Here is a 17,533-nt window from a genome sequence, read left to right as displayed (position 1 = left end):
TCCTGCCCCACCTATTGCCAAGTACACATACAAAACAAGGCAACAGTCAGCTAACTCCGGTGAGAATAAAATCCCAGTATAAACGACGTAACATGCAACATCAACGAATCTATTAAAATCATGATATAATAGGAAATTATTCGATGATAATTAAAATGAAATGCATTTGTTTAAAAATTGGTATTATCAAATCGGATAATCAAAGAAATCTCGGTTAATCGTTTGGGATCCCGAGAACAAGATCTCTCTACCTACCACCGACTCTCCGGATCGAGGTGGGGTTACTTATCTCAATCCTCTAGACTTTGGAGAAACTATAATGAGTATTTAGACTACCGGGCGTAACTCAACAACCCAGACACTCGATTATTTCCCAAAACGTCTAATTCGTATCTGGACAACTCAGACTTCTCAAATCAAAGATATAGTGTCATGCCCGAGATCGACTCGTGCCACCGAAGTTGTTTCAAATTCACTCAAATTATAAAACAACAAGCCTCGTAATACAGTATATGCAAATCAGTCTTTTCTCATAAATAAAAGCTCCAAAATATTGTCTTTACAACTCGTTAATCCAAAAACTAATAAATAATTGCTGAAGCGACTATAAACTTAAATAACAAAATATATATTGTATCTAACCCAAAATAAAATAACAAAATAAACTCTTAAAGTTCTTCTATCACCATTCCCAAAAAAATATCTTGTTCTCGTTCCTCAACATCATCATCTTCACCATCTGGGAGGGAAAAAGTAAAGGGGGTGAGTGTTTTGGAAAACACTCAGCAAGTGGGGGCCGATCGATCATATCAAATATATACATATATATTTATCTCAAAACTTAGGAATATATTCCATAACACAAACATTTCTTTCATGTCCCAACAAAGCATAACATAGCATAAATATCATCATCATAACAAAATAGACATGATTTACATATTTTGGCCAGACACTGAAATTCCTCTCATTATTCGTGGCTAACTGATCAGTCCCCTATATGTAATCCCTCTAAGGGGTGAGGTCATGGAACGGTTATTATTACCCACCGCATCAGGGCCATAACATAACATGGTTCGAAAATTTCCTTTCCACTCTTAATTCGAGTCATAACAGTGCCAAAACATACTTATAACAAATTCATCAAGAATAACAATTACATAGCAAAATTTAAAAGAATATTAAGAATGATCGAAATTTTAAATCATACATAATATTTCAAAATATAAGCCCACTTACAGAATATACTTGTATACGCATGAAAATCAGAAACTTGAACATATGGGGTAAAAATTTAACCGAAAAATAGGAAATTCAATAGTACTTCTCAACACCCACTACTCCTTTGACCAATCAAAGCAAGTCTCTTTTTTAATTTATTCACCTCCCACGTAAGCCTCTAACACTCTAAGAACCAATTCCTTTTTCCTTCCCAATTTCTAAGCCACCCACGTGAGATTGTACAAAACTAATCTTTTGGACTATGATGGCTTTGAGAAAAGCAAAGAAATGGACTAAATTTTGGACGGAAATATGGATCAAAGTTGCAGCCACTACTTACGAAAATATGGCAGAGACTGACATAAATATTTTGATCCTATGGTTTCTAATCTGCACTCGAAAATAAGGAGAGAAAATAGAGACGATTTAGGTGTGATTTTTCACAAACACTGCTCCTCTATTTATAGGAACCAAAGAAATTTGAGATCGACTAGGATTGTGGATTTCAAAATTTGAATAGAAATCTATCTCCCAAGATTTGACTGCATCTAAATCTTGATCACCTATCTTAATAATATTTTATCATCAAGATATCATGAAACCTAATAAAATTTAAATATTATCTCCAAACGTAATATATACTAATTATCATAAGTAAATAAATAATTAAAAAATAAGAGATCCTAACCTTAAATTAGGAAAAATTTATGGTCTTCATATCCTCCCCACCTTATGGAAAGTTTCGTTCTCGAAACATGGATTAACTTACTAGTAAGGGTCGCTAATCAAAATGGTTTGGTCGGTTACTCAGGTATAAGCCCTAACATCTTACGAACCTCTTAGATGTAAACGAATGTGTGGCACCAAAATCGAACGAAACAGATAAAGACATATTTGTTGATTAGAATGGTACCTGCTACGACCTTGTTTTCACTGCCCGCTTCATCTTGAGTAATGGTATAGACATGAGCATTCACTACAACAAATTATGGTTTCAACAACACCTGAAAGACAACGGTTTGTTTATAAAACCGTTGTATTTTGGTCTTTAACAACGGTTTTAAAACCGTTGTCTATGAGCGGTTTTTTTTATGACCTACGACAATGGTTTTAATTAACCGTTGTATATGTGTTTCTACGAAAAGGGTTTTTAAAACCGTTGTCGATGTGCGTGTTTTTGGAGATCTACGACAACAGATTTTTTTAACCGTTGTCTTTTTATATTGTTTTATTTAATCTAAGACAACACTTTTATTAAGCAGTTGTGTTTGGTTTTTTTTTAAAAAAAAAAAAAATTAAAATGAAAAACATACATATATAGGCTACACGCTTTACACAAGAAAGAAAAGCGAAACCAAATCCTAGCCTCAACCCGTCGCCTCTTCGACCCAGCTCAGATCTTGCGCCCTAGTCGCCGATCGATAGCCGGAAACAGGTCGGTCGGCTTTAAGCTAGCCTAAGCCTTAACAACTCTAGTTGTGACTTGAATCTTGAGTTTACGGCTTGAATCGAAGATGTCCTGTCGCGACTAGCACTGTGAGTATATGTTTGCTTCTTATTTTCCTTCCTGTTGGTGAATGAAGCATCTCTATGTATATTGTCAAATTGTTGGGCTTTTTAAAATGATTTTGACGATTGCTATTTTTAGGATATTGAGACAACTCGAGTTCAATTAGGGGTGGATTTGTTTGGATCAAAGTAATGATCATTTTTTTAATTGTTCTCAGAATTCAGGAATGACTTCACTAAATTGTTGACTCGTACATTTTGTCGAATGGAATACGAGCTTGCCATGAGGTATGGGTTCTGGTTTTCTTCTTAATCATAATTCAGTATTCTAACACTGGTGGATTTTTTTTCCAGTGTCTTGGACCCGAAGATAAAGTTCTTAGAGGTGTATTTGTCCTCTTCCAATTGATTTTTAAATTCAATTAGTGGAATCCTATCACCCCTTGCTATGGAACGTCTTGAAGCATATGCTAATAATCTTTTAGACTATCGCATGGTGTGATATGATCTTATTTAAAAGAAGTCTGGCATTGCATTCCATACATGTGTAATTTGTGTCACGAGGCTTGTCATGATTTTAGATTCACATCCATCCACACATTTGTTTTTATTATTATGGATGTATTAATTAAAACATAGTTGTATGACTCTGTTTTAGGCAGATCCCACAATGCCAATTTATTTATTTCTATTCAAACTCTGTGTTCCCTTGAATTTTTAATGTCACCTTATCTCCCAACCTCATCATATATTTAATATTTGCATTGCTTACACAATATATATATATATATATGCACAGAGTGCATTACATTTCATGTCGTAAAAACATAATTGGTTATCATGTCTATCGAAGAAACCAGCACAATATTTGTTGCTTCTTCTCTTCCCATAGTAGAGAGGTAATCAAACTCTGATTTCTTCTAGCTCGTAATTTGGATCTTTTTATTGGTAACTTTTAACCCAATTAAGACTTTGATATTATAATCTGCCAATATATGTACACGTACACAATCAGCTTAATTAATTAGTTTTCAAAAAATGCCACGATGGATTTTGTTTTGTGAGGATGACTACCGTGGAGGAGGCTGATCGATGTGTTAAGTACTTGGACCGCTCAGTGCTTCAAGGCAGGGTGATTACCGTGGAGAAGCAACTGTTTTTTCTGCACATTTTGTTCTCTGCTATATTCATGTATTTGATCTTTTTACTAACGCAATTGATATTTGGATCTATTCTTGTGTTTGTTTTTAGATGTTATATTTGAAAGTTAGTTGTTTTGGACCTGCAATTTCAGTTCTTGATTGTTTAATCTCTGAATGCAGCTGATGAACCAACTCTGCGTGATAACGGAATTCTAAAATAGAAAGCCCTTGTGCCGATGGTAGCAGATTCTTGCTGCTTAAAATCTACTTTTAATTGATAATTCAAAATATTTCTGTTTTAATCCATTGCAATGTGCTAGGATAAGATCCAAATGCTTGTTCCTATTGCCAAAGGGGACTACACGGACTTCTTTGCATCTATGCATCATGCCAAGAACTATGGACTTATATTCCGAGGGCCAAAAAACGCAATTAACGTAACTCAAATTGGTACTGTTGTTTATTGTCTTCCCTCTCAACCTATAGCTTTCTGGGTGTTTTTAACTTTTATTTGTGGTGACTGACATCATTTGACCAAGTTTACAAAATTCAGCCTGCCCTCTTTGTTTATTAGCGAACTTAATTACCGTGCTTGTATGTACCTGTTTTTTTAGTCCTTGTCATATTTATGTTTAAAGTTCTTGTTCAATGGTAAGCTTTACCGGTTTTGTAATGCTGATATTGGATAGTCCTTCTCTTGTTCATGTAATTAGTCTAGGAGATAAAATAAAGCTCTCTTTGTCCCTTTCTAAGTGGAAGGATCGGTTGACGACAGGGGAATTAGAGTAGAACTGAATGGGAGCACTGGTGGAAGGAGCAATGGCAGTGATAAAATCGACAGTCTTGGTAAGGGTAGTGATATCTTCGATATCACCAAGTTCAAGTTCAGCATCTTTGATTGTGGAGGCAGCGACGCACATCGCCAGAAGTAGCAGCAAATAAAGGTAGCCAAAATTATTCATCATAGCATGTTCAGAGAATTCTTGCGAGTGCATTCAGTGGCTGGCTTGAATGTGCTTTTAACTTACTCCATTGAATGTGGGAAAAGACCGTTACCCTTGCATGCATTTAACTGAGGTGATGGAAACTGAAAATTTACCAAAATCCTTCTCTTTGTATTCACTTATTTATTTTCCTACTTATAATTCAAAGATTTTCGGACGTGCGTTATTTTTCCCAAGCCAAAGGTTATTTTCTTATTATGAATCGATTTCTGGCCCCCATCTATTATAGTCATGTTTAAAATATTTTATAAGCATGTATACAAAATTAGAGTGATTTTTTTCTCAAATAAAGAGTAAACCTGTCGATTGAAGCTTTAGGTATGAATTTATTTACCCAGTTCATTTTAATTTAGTTTCAGTTCTCTTGATAAATCGGGCTAAAATTGGTTTTAGCCTGATATTTTAGTTGAAGATAATTGATTTTTTTTAGAAATAAAAATTAATTTCTAAATGAATACTTTATGTATGTTAATAAAACATCATGTTTCTTTAATTTTAACTTAATTTCATTTGCTCCAACAGCCATAGAGTATCCTAGCTATATATATAATTATATATATATATATATATTAATCAAAGACAATTTATTTAAAGGAAGGGAAAAAAAAGGATAAAGAAGAAAAATCAAGCATAGACTCCAATAAGAAAACGATAGCATAAAATAAATATTGCACATGCATCAGAGTTTTATTTGGAGCCTTTTCAAAACAGACACTTGTCCAGCAATCTAATCAAAACCTACTTAATAATGCCATTAAAAAATTAGCAAAACATTGCCATGGGATTGATATATTAAAGGATTTTGGGATTGCACTGGTGGAAGTGATTGTAGTAGGCAGTAGGAAGGATGCTATGCTCGATTTTTGTTATGGGCCGCCACTCGTTTCCCCTGCCTTGAGATTTTGGTATGCACTTGATGTATCTTTTGACCAAAACTGTATTCTTAGAAATCATTCGTTAAGAATGATTTTCTTTTGGGGTTCATAATTGCATAATGCGGTGTTTTATTAGAACTTAGGTCAGTTTGGTTTTTTCTGGTCCCCTGTACCGAGGGGTGCTGAAATTCTTAGACTTGAAAACTTACCAAATCAAAGTGTGTGAAGTAGATATGATTCGGAGAATGCAGTTTACTGAGGCTTCATTATGCTCGATAGAAAGTAATAACTATTCTCCAAGCTGTTTCTTTATATAATGATTAAACATAGTGGGAACCAGTGCTATATACGACGTGAATAATGATAACATGATAACCAAAGCCAATCTTACCCCACTTACTCACATGCAACTGTGATTTAGTTCATTGCAGATTTTCCAAATAACTTACGTGTGTATGGACTATGGACAAGCCCTAAGTCCAACAACTTATGGGATCCTGCTGATGGGAAATCTCAATTTTCCCCTACGTCTAGATTCTCATGTTTCAATCAGTCACTTCCATGAGCTTGTATAATTTATGGAATTATGATTATTCCTTTTTCTTTGCAAAAATGTTGGATTAATTTTGTTCCCATTTTCATTGCTTTTAATTTTTTAACAGGAATGTTGTTGGAAATGACTCAGAGCAGGCTCAATTGCAGCAAGGATTTATCGAACAAGGTGGAGTTTGACTTTAGATGTTTTCTATTGCCTAGAGTTCGATGTTCAACTTTTTGCTCCAAATATAATGTTTTATTGTCCTGCAATAGTTTTCTCGCCTTTTGACATCTACATGAAGTGTCAGTAAACCATTTTGTTATTTAATATGTAAAGAATTAATGCAACTGACATTGAAGAGAGAAAAATTGAATATATATAAAATGGAAGGGTGGAGACATGATTTATATTCATTCACATCTAGTCTTTTTGGTTTGACTCATATCATACCATATGCTCTTACATTTGTTCTCATTCTAGAATTTTTAGCATATAATAACATAATTAATTTAGAGACATTTTCATTAATAGGACTTCCTGTCATGCTTCTTTTTCACTTCTATTTTGCTCAGTTCCTTTTGTGTTTTTGCAGATTGCACTCCAATAACAGTGGATCGAGAATTCTCTAAGCAGCAGTCTTCTTGTAAATCCTTCATACTTTTTTGTACATTTCTCGTCTCTCTCTGTTATTTGTTTCTTGCTTTACTTGAGGTTTTTGCTTTCTAGTTTGCGGTTTGAACAAATGAGTTCAAACATATAAACAGCTGCATAAATACATGCAGACATGTTACTGGTAAAGAAATCCATCATTTATATGCTAGATTCATCTTTTCTTAGCGTCGAGTAGTGCCATATCTGCATTTCTTAAAGTTTCAGCTTCCCGCAGCTTCAATTCCATCATTATTTATAAGTACTATTTTGCCAGGGATGTCACACGGTCTTTGTTGCTTAGTTCGATTCTTTGTTTGTCTTTTATGATGGTACAGTCATATGCTGATTGTTTGGATCACTGTATTGGAACTTTACCATCAAGTCTTCCCAGCATTTTCGTTTTATGGATTCGAATTCCAGAATTTTGACATCTTTTCTACTACCTGAATTCGTCTGCTTGTGCAGATAGTCGGGATGCAAGGGATAATGGTGGATGCATGTTAATCTAGAAGGAGTGTTTCAAGTTAATTTATATAGATTTGTTTATAACTCGATGTATAGGAAAGTTCCGAGTTAATTTATATAGATTAGTTCATAACTTGATCTATATATTTTCTAGTGTTGATTGATTTAGAATTTGGAATTAGAATATTGATTTGTAATATTGAAAAATTGTATATTAAATTTTATTTTAGAAATTTTAAATTTTGTTTCATTTATAATATTGAAAATTTGTATATTAAAATTAATTTTTTTTTATTTGAGAAATGACAACGGATAAAATCCGTTGTCTTTGTCATTTTAAAATTGTTGTAATTTTCGGTGTTGTTAAAAGTTCGATATACGACAACGGATAAAAACCGTTGTCGTTTCACGGAAAAGACAACAGATAAAATCCGTTGTCTTTTGAAAGCAACGACAACGGATTATATTTTCGACAACACCTTAAAGTACAACGGTTTTTTGACACCTACGACATCGGATTATATCCGTTGTCGTTTCCCATTTTTGTTGTAGTGATTGGGTTTAGCTTTCTTTGGTTGACCTTGAGTAGTACCACTAGTATTTGGTTCTGTCCTTGCTTCATGGTTTTGGGACATTGAGCAATTTGGTGTTCTATTTTTCCACAGTTGAAACAGGCGCCATTGTTCCGACGACATTCCCCTTCATGTCGAAGGTTGCAGGTGGGGCATAGCTTGATCTGGGGATGGTTTGAAGCAGGATAACTCTCCTTGAACGATTCACCAGACTGGTTTGGATGCTTGGACATTTTCCCGTTCTAAGAAGATTGGCCCGTCAGAGGTCGTTTGTTGTGGAAGTCATTCTCACGGCGCTTGATATCCGATTCAGCTCGGATGGCCGCTCCCATCAAGTCAGCAAAGATGGCAGGCTGATAAACTACTAATGCCAACTGTATACGGCTGTTCAACCCCTTCTTTAAACGGTTCAACTTCAGATCGTCATCTCCCATAATTGTTGGGGCATAGGACCCAAGCTCATTAAACTTGGAAGTATATTCCACCATTGTCATGTCCGAAGTTTGTGTGAGATTCTCAAAATCGCTCAGCTTCTGCATTTTAACTTCAGCTGGAAAGTATTTCTTCAGAAACGCGGTACGGAATTGCTGCCATGTGATTGGTCCCGCAACTAACATAGCGGGTGAAACGGCTTCCCACCATTTCCTGGCTTTGTCCTCAAGAAAAGGAATTGTCGCATCCACTTTAAGTGCTTCAGGTACTTTGAGTAACCGCAGTTTGTCCTCCATCTTCTTCATCCAATTTTGTCCCACTTCTGGGTCGGAATCTCCCTTGAACTTTTCAGTTCGATTCTTGCGAAGAGATTCATAATGAAATTTTACTCCATTCTGAGCAGGTGGTGGAGGTGGCGGATTGCCATTGCCATTTCCGTTGGTGTTTCCCATCCCTTGGAGAGTCGTTGCCACTATTGCTGCAATAGTCGTAAGGTCCTCTCTGCTAAGATTGACTCGTGGAGGGGGTGGATTCGCATTATACCCACGATTGTTGTTGCGTGAACTTCTAGGGGGTTCTCCAGCCATTTCCTACTGTAAAAAAGTTCTAAGAGTTTGTCGAAATAAGATATTTAAGAAGAAAGGAAATAGCGGAATAAATGAATCAATAAATAATCCAAAGGATAAAATTATTTTATTGATTTCCAAAATGTCATGAAGGTAAACAAAACAAGTCAAGTCTCAAAATACCAAGATATCAGAACCATGCTGAATAAAAACAGTGCTGAAAAAAAGGACAAAGCTAGGTGATAGTCTAATCTATGATTTCTCCATCGCCCGCAGCTTCATCTTCTACCGGAACGTCTTCGGGGTCCTCATCTCCCGCAAAGGCTGCCATATGGAGCTGATCAATGTACTCGAGTGTGGCTAAATTCTACGCCTCAAGGTTTTGCATAGTGTGTTGCAGCTCTTGCACTTGATTTTGTAAACCTTGGATACGGATTCCCGACTCTTGACGCCTTAGTGCCTCTTAGCGTGCCTCCTCAAGGAGTATGGCTTGAAGTTCTTTCACGTTAGCTAGGTCAGATGCTAGTTCCTTCTTTGTTTCATCGTGTTCCGTCTCCTCCTTATTGAGGTAAAATATGCAAACCTTTCCACATCGGATTCAAGGTGGTCCTGAAGCTCCTCCATCTCGCTCTTGTTAGCCTTTAGCGTCTTCATTTTTTCCATCATTTCCTCTTTCTCGTATTGTTTCACGTATATCAAAAACCTCAATGATTCGATAACATGATCCTAATTGATTTGCACAACGTTTTTGCGAGCCGTAACTTTGGTGCAAGCCATCTTCCTAGAATAGAGAGGAATGTGGAATGGGTTCAAAGTTAGAATTCAAAGTAATGAATCTTCAGGCAAAATTGATATAGAACAAGATTTTTAGGCAAATTTTCCAATTTTTTTTTTTTGAGATATTTCCAAAGATTGAAACTACTGATCACAAAGAGTATGAGACAATCGACGGAATCAAATTCCGAGTTTCCCACGAAAAGTTATAGACAAAATAAACATTTCCAAAAATAGCAAAAACGCGAATTCGAGTGTTCAAACGACCGAAAAAGCGTCCCTGATCCTACAAAGTATGAGTTTGACTCAGAGGGTCGGTTCGGGTCAGGATATGCTAGGCTTGAGTCTAAATTTGACAACGTCAAATTTTTAGGTACGGAATCCCATCCGGATTTATGAACCTGGCGGGCTTTGATACCACTAAAATGTCACGTCCCGAGATCGAGTCGTGCCACCGGCGTTGTTTTAAATTCACACAAATTATAAAAAAAAAACAAGCCTCGTAGTACAGTATATGCAAACCAGTCTTTTCTCATAAATAAAAACTCCAAAAATATTGTCTTTAAAACTCGTTAATCCAAAAACTAATAAATAATTGTGGAAGCGACTATAAACTTAAATAACAAAATATATATTGTATCTATCCCAAAATAAAATAACAAAATAAACTCTTAAAGTTCTTCTATCACCATCCCCAAAAAAATATCTTGTTCTCGTTCCTCAACATCATCATCTTCACCATCTGGGAGGGAAAAAGTAAGGGGGGTGAGTGTTTTGGAAAACACTCATCAAGTGGGGGCCGATCGATCATATCAAATATATACATATATATTTATCTCAAAACTTAGTAATATTTTCCATTACACAAACATTTCTTTCATGTTCCAAGAAAGCATAACATAGCATAAAAATCATCATCATAACAAAATAGACATGATTTACATATTTTGGCCAGACACTGAAATTCCTCTCATTATTCGTGGCTAACTAATCAGTCCCCTATATGTAATCCCTCTAAGGGGTGAGGTCATGGAACGGTTATTATTATCCACCGCATCAGGGCCATAACATAACATGGTTCAGAAATTTCCTTTCAACTCTTAATTCGAGTCATAACAGTGCCAAAACATACTTATAACAAATTCATCAAGAATAACAATTGCATAGCAAAATGCAATGCATGTCTTTAAAACTGAAACGCCTACTACTAATAAATGCGGAATTTTTTTTTTTTTAATAATACTACTATACATACATGCCCATACATATATGTATATAAAAATAACATACTTTTTCTTAAATAACCTGAAAAAAATATTAAATAAATAAATTCTTAAAAATATTTCATGCATCAATTTAAAATAATAAACAATGCTGTTGAAAAATCTCATATGCAGAAACAATAATAAAATAAAACATGTTTCAAAACTCAACATAATAAACTAAATAGTTGTGACGGTCACGGGGTCCACTGTTCCGTGAGCTCATAAGTCCTCACCACCGATAGAAGCTACATAAACGTCATCATGCTCACCTGCACCATATAAGCGTAGTGAGCCTAGGGGCTCAACATGTCTAATCCTTTATAACAAGGTTAAAAATAATACATCACATAATTACTAATACATATACATGTACATGAGCATGGATGGAAATATTTTCATCACATAATAAAACTGCTGAATCATAAACTGAATTATAACCATAATCATAAATATATTATTTCTTCATCATATATAACATAATTGAGCAATGCTTTTGAAACCTGAAGATGGTCCTATCCATAAGTGTGACGCTCATGTGTCGACTGATCAGTCTTCTGAACCAACGTACGATGGCGGTGATAAATCACCTCCTATGGTAGTAAACTACCGAATCATATGGTGGATAACCACCCCTATGGTAGTAAAACTAACGAATCATATGGTGAAAAACCACCCCTATGTCACACATACTTCAATTTCCACCAAAATATTTTATTGCTCATCATTTACATAATTATATACATAAGAAATTTCATGAATACATGCACTGAAAATATATCCGTAATATATATTTAATTAATTTTTCATAATATACTTAAAATAGACTTCATGCATAAAAATAATTAAATATATATTTCGAACTTATTTATTTTTCATGGGTTGGTCCAGACTGCTGGTCACTCATCTAGGCCCATTAAACTTAAATAAAACCCAATAATCATATTTTTAGCCCAAATAACTTAATTAAACTTAACTGGGCCCAAATAAAATATTTAAGCCCATTAACTTAATTAAACACAATAAAATTCTAGACTGGCCCAAAATCCACTGACTGGCCCAAAAATATTCATGGGCTCCCAAGCCTATAAAAATTATTAAGCTAACTTAAATAAATTATTTAAGGCCCAAATAAAATTATTTGGAGGCCCAAATAATTTTCTAACTAATTATTAAAGCCCAAAAACACTTAAACTATTAAATACTTAAAAATTAAAATACTCGAGCCCGGCCCACCTAACCCGGACCCGGACCACCTGACCCGACCCTGCTACTACCCAGACCCGACCCGGACCACCCAGCCCAAGCCCAGCCCGAAATAAAACCCAAAAGTTCAAAACTTAACCCAAACATATTTTTGCTCACAACCAACTCTTTGCAGCAGTACTAATTCCTTTCGTTCTCTCTGATCAGACAATATTTGACCATGAAACCACTTCTAGAACTTAGACAACATCAAGAAGTTTCCATTAAGCTAAAAATCAGCCCAAACGGTGGTTCGAGGAAGGAGAACAAAGCCTTGCAACATGTTGTTCTCCAAGCTTGCGTCCAGCCCTGAGCGGCTGCCGTAAATCCGATCGTTCTCCCTACTCCGGCCATATTTTTCTGTGAAACCACTTCTCAATCCTAGCCAACATCTAGGGGGTTCAAACCATTCAGACCTCACCCAAAACCATGGCCTGAGGAGGTAGACCGAAGCCTTCTCCCTCAGAACCCAAATATGCGCGATCTGGTGCACCAGAGAAGAAGTGCTTCGTTTCAGACCCTTCCAGCCCCAAACCGACCACACCACTCGACCATATGGACCCTCACACATGCACCCAGACGTTGGAAATCAGCTTGGACCATCCCATGCATAAAAAAAACGTGAGCATGAATCATGAAAGCAACCAAATTTGTGGACTGTTCATGCCATGAACGAAAATTCTGTACATAATCCATATATAACCTTAAAAAAATGATGATTACAAACATAAAAACGAAATACATAGCTTATATGGTGTTGAAAGGAGAGAATTCAACATGCCTTGCTAATTATTATCGAATAATATCGCGTATACGGCTCCGGGACAACGAGACGGCAAAGAACTCCACAAAAATCCTGAAGGGCACGGCTAAGGGGCTGAAGAAGATGATGATAAATCTGATGAATGATGTGGGGGAGGAGGCTAGGGGATTAACATGAGTTTGGAGTTTTAGGTTTATTGAAAAAAATAGATTTTTAGATTGATAATATGTTAATTAGGAGATAATTGCATAATATATATAAATAATACTTAATAAAACTCAATATAAAATTACCATGTTGATAAAATACTTAAATCCCGAAATTAATAAATATGCTAATTTTAAAAATTAATAAAAGTCAATAAAGGGACTAATTTTGGCTAAAAATCAACCCTTAAATAAATATATAATTAAATACTAAAATTTTCTTGACCAAAATATCATAAAATATTATTTTTAAGGCTCATAAAATCTCATAAAATATTTTTGGCTCAAAAGTTGATATCTCGTCCGTCCTCGGTCCCGTCTACGCGATCAAATAACTTATTTAATCAAAAATTTAAAAATACAATAATTGCGGGTTAAATGCTAAAATAAATTTAAATCATGCATATAATTCACATAATAATACATAAATGTCATTTAACCCAAATATAAATTTTAAATAATTATTTTCCCTAATTATGCATGCGAATTTACGTATAAAAATTTTCGGGTGTTACAAAAACCAGGATTATAAAGTCTGGATAATCACAAGGTAAAGGTTATCTTCTCTTGTTTGGGATCCCGAGGACAAAATATCACCAACACACCGACTCTCTCGATCGAGGTGGATGATGCATATTTTACTTCTCTAGACTCCGGGCACCTATAGAGAGTGTTTCTCAACAATTGATAAAAATATCTGCTAACCAATGTCACTCAACTATAGTCCACAGAACATATAACTCCTTTGGGCCTCTCTTTCCCGCAAAACAAATGTAATTGGCTCAATGTGAATGCAATGAAAATCATAACTCATTCAACTAATTTCAAGTAAAAACAAATAACATGCAAGTAAGTGATTCTTCGGAACACTCGAATCAAGTCGGATTCGAGTTACTCGTTCCATTATAGTCTAAGTCATCTTTTACCTCTTATTTGATTGACGTAGCTGCAATCCGGACAAGCTTCAAGCACAAAAGGCTCAATCAAACATCATACGATTCAAGTCAAGAATAAAGTAACCTCGATACCAAACCTTGATCAATTCTTCAACGATTCGAATTCTGTCAATTCTGGACTCCACAATCTGCAACTGAATCTGAAAGGAGATATAAAAGAATACCAATGTTAATCCATACAATTCAAACCATTCAAACCCAATTCCAACTCCTAAATCCAAAATATCATCAATAAAACAATTGATATTCCAAAACTCAAACTGGCGGCATAACGGCTATAAACTGATCAAACCGAAAACGCAGACAACAGTACAACATTGAAAACAACTCAAAGCAATGCTAATACAATGATAACAATCCAATTTCAACAAATCACAAAATCCTCATTTTCGAAATTTGCTTCCAAAAATCATAACAAATCCGAACGACGCTCTATTTCAAAACCGACTGAGAATAAATGATCAGAACTCTGTAAAGAACAACATAACTGAAACTCAATCGATTCTAAAAATCTCCAAAAATCCAAGTTTAGCTGATTGAAGAAAAACTTACGATAGAACGAAGCTCTCGCAGCCGTGATCGCTAATCTGCCTTCAGAAATAAATTCTAACGGACGGATCAACCGGAAACTGAAATCTAAAAGCTTGAAAGTGAAATGGGGCGTCTTCAATGGTGGAAGGCGTCTTGGAGGGGAAGGAAAATGAAGGAGAAAAGTCAAATCCAAGCTTAAATATTTAATAAAGTCCATATTTGCATTTTAGTCCTTGAAAAATCCAAAATTTGCAAAATAGACCCTTATAAAAAACAAGTCGGCTCTCGAACTCTGTAAACTCCGATTATCTCAAATAAAGTCAGTTAAGATTAATTTGGGGCGTTACAATTCTCCCCCTCTAAGAAATGATTTCATTCTCGAAATCAAAGCGGTTCAAATTTTATAAGAAACGAGATAGAGTCAAAACAGAAATAAAGATTCTTCTCTCAGAACTAACTCTGAATTTGATGTTCCAATCAAACTCTGTTCTTTTAACTGCTTCTTCAATTCCGTATCGGCTCAACTGCACAAACCCAACTGAAATGGTTTGCTATGGAGCTGCTACTCTGTTCGGTCAAAACTCTGAATCGTTGTCTCAACAAACCTTTGACTCATCAAACTATGTCTCCTCATCAAAAGAAAATCTGTGAATTCGACAACAAGAGACGTAAGCACGTCTCGAATCCCAGAAAGAGAAGGAAGAAATGCACGTCTAAGGCAAGATCGTCTATCTCATCTAGAATCTCAAAAGAACCAGTGAATACGCCGAGACCGTCTCTCTATCTGCTCAATCAACTCTGGTCTGGCTCAAATAAAAGAACTCTAATAGACCTCATATCTTCTTCCAAACTCGAAATCAAAATTGCATCAATCGTCAATCAAAGAGAAATACCGATAGTAGATAAAATAAGAACAGATCTACACTCCAACCTGAAGTGAAGAAATCACCAGTCAAGAGAATAACTGTAGTAGATAAAATAAGAATAAATCTTCCAGCTCAAAACATCCGTTGATGCATTCAATCAAATAATACAAGAATTCACAGTTAGAGTCTTCATCATCTCTACTCATTGCTTCTTACTATATTCCGTTCGAACGGCGAAAACATTTCTCCAACTTCTTGGCTCAGCAAAAATTGCGAAATCTCACTGGAAATATAGTGATTCCCGATCTTCCAAGCAATAAGATTCCTGCCAATTCAAATCATGAATCGGATGTTGAGTCTTGTACGGCTTCAGCTGCTAAGATGACTAAGCTGTCAACTGCTTCCTCTGAATAGAATACCTCAAAATCTCGATAGTAAGATGCAATGCACTGAAGATTATCAGTATAGAAGAAATAAGAATACTGTAGCGCTGGTCGATCTTTTTTTTTCGGTTAAACAAACTGATCTCATAAGATTCGGTTCAGACAAAAGCGCATTCTCTGGAGATAGCTGAGAAATCGGCTCCACGACGATAAGAATCTCTCGAAGAATCTGTTATAGAACTCATAATCTTCAATTCTCAGGTACGGATGTCGGTCTGGCTCCCTTAATAACAGCTTCGGTCTTGAAATGATCACAGAATTCCAGCTCTATGAATAATATACTCGAGGAAGAACATCTCGATACAAACGAAATTCAGAATTCAATAGGATAGCATGAAACGGCTTGACACGCAATTCTGTAAGACAATTCTCCAATACTCTGCATGACCAGTATAACTCTTGCTCCGGAGTGACAAGAAAATCATCGATAAGAATAATCACAATTCCTCAGAATACTTTGATAGATTCATCTCAAAAGATCTATAAACATTGTAGATGAGTTGTTAAATTCAGATGGTATGGAAACAGAATAAAACGGCCATACCTCGATCCCAGTCCAATCTTCAATACCTCTTTCCTTCAAACTGCCATCTTTTGATGTCTGATCTCAAGCCGTTGCTGAAACTAACCTCATGACTCAGAGGAAATCCAGAAATCTCAGCTGGAATACATCAGCAAACTCTCTAACCACTGGTTTATCAACCAATTCGGGCTAGATTAGAACATCAACTGCAAACAAAGAGAATTCCTCCGCACATCTCTAAAATCAAACAGTCATAAGTGTCTGGGCCAATAACAGACCTGACAGCTTCTTCGAATTCCACCAACTTTGCAATACCTGGAGTTGATGAGCTACTAACCGGGTTCGACAGTAATCTGAGTAGTCAAGAGATTCAACCACTAATCAATTCTTCTATTCAACTTCTACATCCAACAAAATTCTCAGTAGTAGTACGGTATAAAAGTTTAGCCAACAATACTCATGAATTCTCTACAAAAATTCATGAGAGAAAATAAAATTAAGAAAAGAAAGATGAAAACCTAGCCGTCCAGAGAGTGTTCTTCGCGTTCTAAGCGTGTAGAATAATCTGATAATCTCTCCAAAATGGAATTAAAAGTCTAATAAAAGTCTAGAGCCTTAATTAAAAGAGTTTCCAAAATTACAAATTTCTTCCCGAAACAGACCCGCGCGCTCGATCCTAGAAATTGCTAGGATCAAGCGCGCGATACTGGGCAACTTTCTGCCTTGAAAATTCCTTGGGCGCGCTCGATCCGGGAAAAAATTGCGATCGAGAGGGCGAGTTGAGGCAGCCTACTGTCTTGAAAATCTCATGACCGCGCTCGATCTGGGAAAATGCCAGGATCAAGCGCATGCTTCTGTGATGAAAAATCTGCTCTGCTGCTTTCTTTGGACGCATGGACGCACTTCGATTTATTTAATCAAAACATGGTAATTCCTACACAATAAATCAAAACTAAGTTAAGAAGCTCAATGCATGACATAAAATAAAA

At 35.8% G+C, this 17,533-nt stretch overlaps 1 protein-coding gene and 1 long non-coding RNA gene across 5 annotated transcripts; one reads left to right on the top strand and one right to left on the bottom strand.

The window, feature by feature from the left end:
• Nucleotides 1-2,576: 2,576 nt before the first annotated feature.
• Nucleotides 2,577-7,575, top strand: LOC140865976 (uncharacterized). 4 transcript variants are annotated; one of them, XR_012144772.1, is made up of 8 exons: nt 2,577-2,757; nt 2,949-3,018; nt 4,053-4,111; nt 4,193-4,322; nt 4,648-4,816; nt 6,414-6,472; nt 6,882-6,932; nt 7,406-7,575. It is a non-coding gene; the product is annotated as an uncharacterized lncRNA (long non-coding RNA). The 4 variants fall into 4 exon arrangements; XR_012144771.1 differs by lacking the exons at nt 2,577-2,757; nt 2,949-3,018 and adding an exon at nt 3,034-3,921; XR_012144770.1 differs by lacking the exons at nt 2,577-2,757; nt 2,949-3,018 and having other exon boundaries at nt 3,034-4,111.
• Nucleotides 7,576-8,219: 644 nt separating this feature from the next.
• Nucleotides 8,220-8,996, bottom strand: LOC140862753 (uncharacterized). The gene has a single exon (XM_073265789.1). It carries the CDS (start codon nt 8,994-8,996, stop codon nt 8,220-8,222), a length of 777 nt encoding a protein of 258 aa, XP_073121890.1.
• Nucleotides 8,997-17,533: the final 8,537 nt, after the last annotated feature.

The sequence above is a fragment of the Henckelia pumila genome, chromosome 4 (genome assembly GCF_033568475.1).
Source record: "Henckelia pumila isolate YLH828 chromosome 4, ASM3356847v2, whole genome shotgun sequence".
NCBI classification, from domain to species: Eukaryota; Viridiplantae; Streptophyta; class Magnoliopsida; order Lamiales; family Gesneriaceae; genus Henckelia; species Henckelia pumila.
Note: the sequence above shows the minus strand (reverse complement) of the source record. Positions and strands in the feature narration are given on the sequence as shown.

Bases quoted from the DNA above. Each gene is read 5' to 3' on its own strand.
- LOC140862753 (XM_073265789.1), bottom strand. From the start codon at position 8,996: ATGGCTGGAGAACCCCCTAGAAGTTCACGCAACAACAATCGTGGGTAT.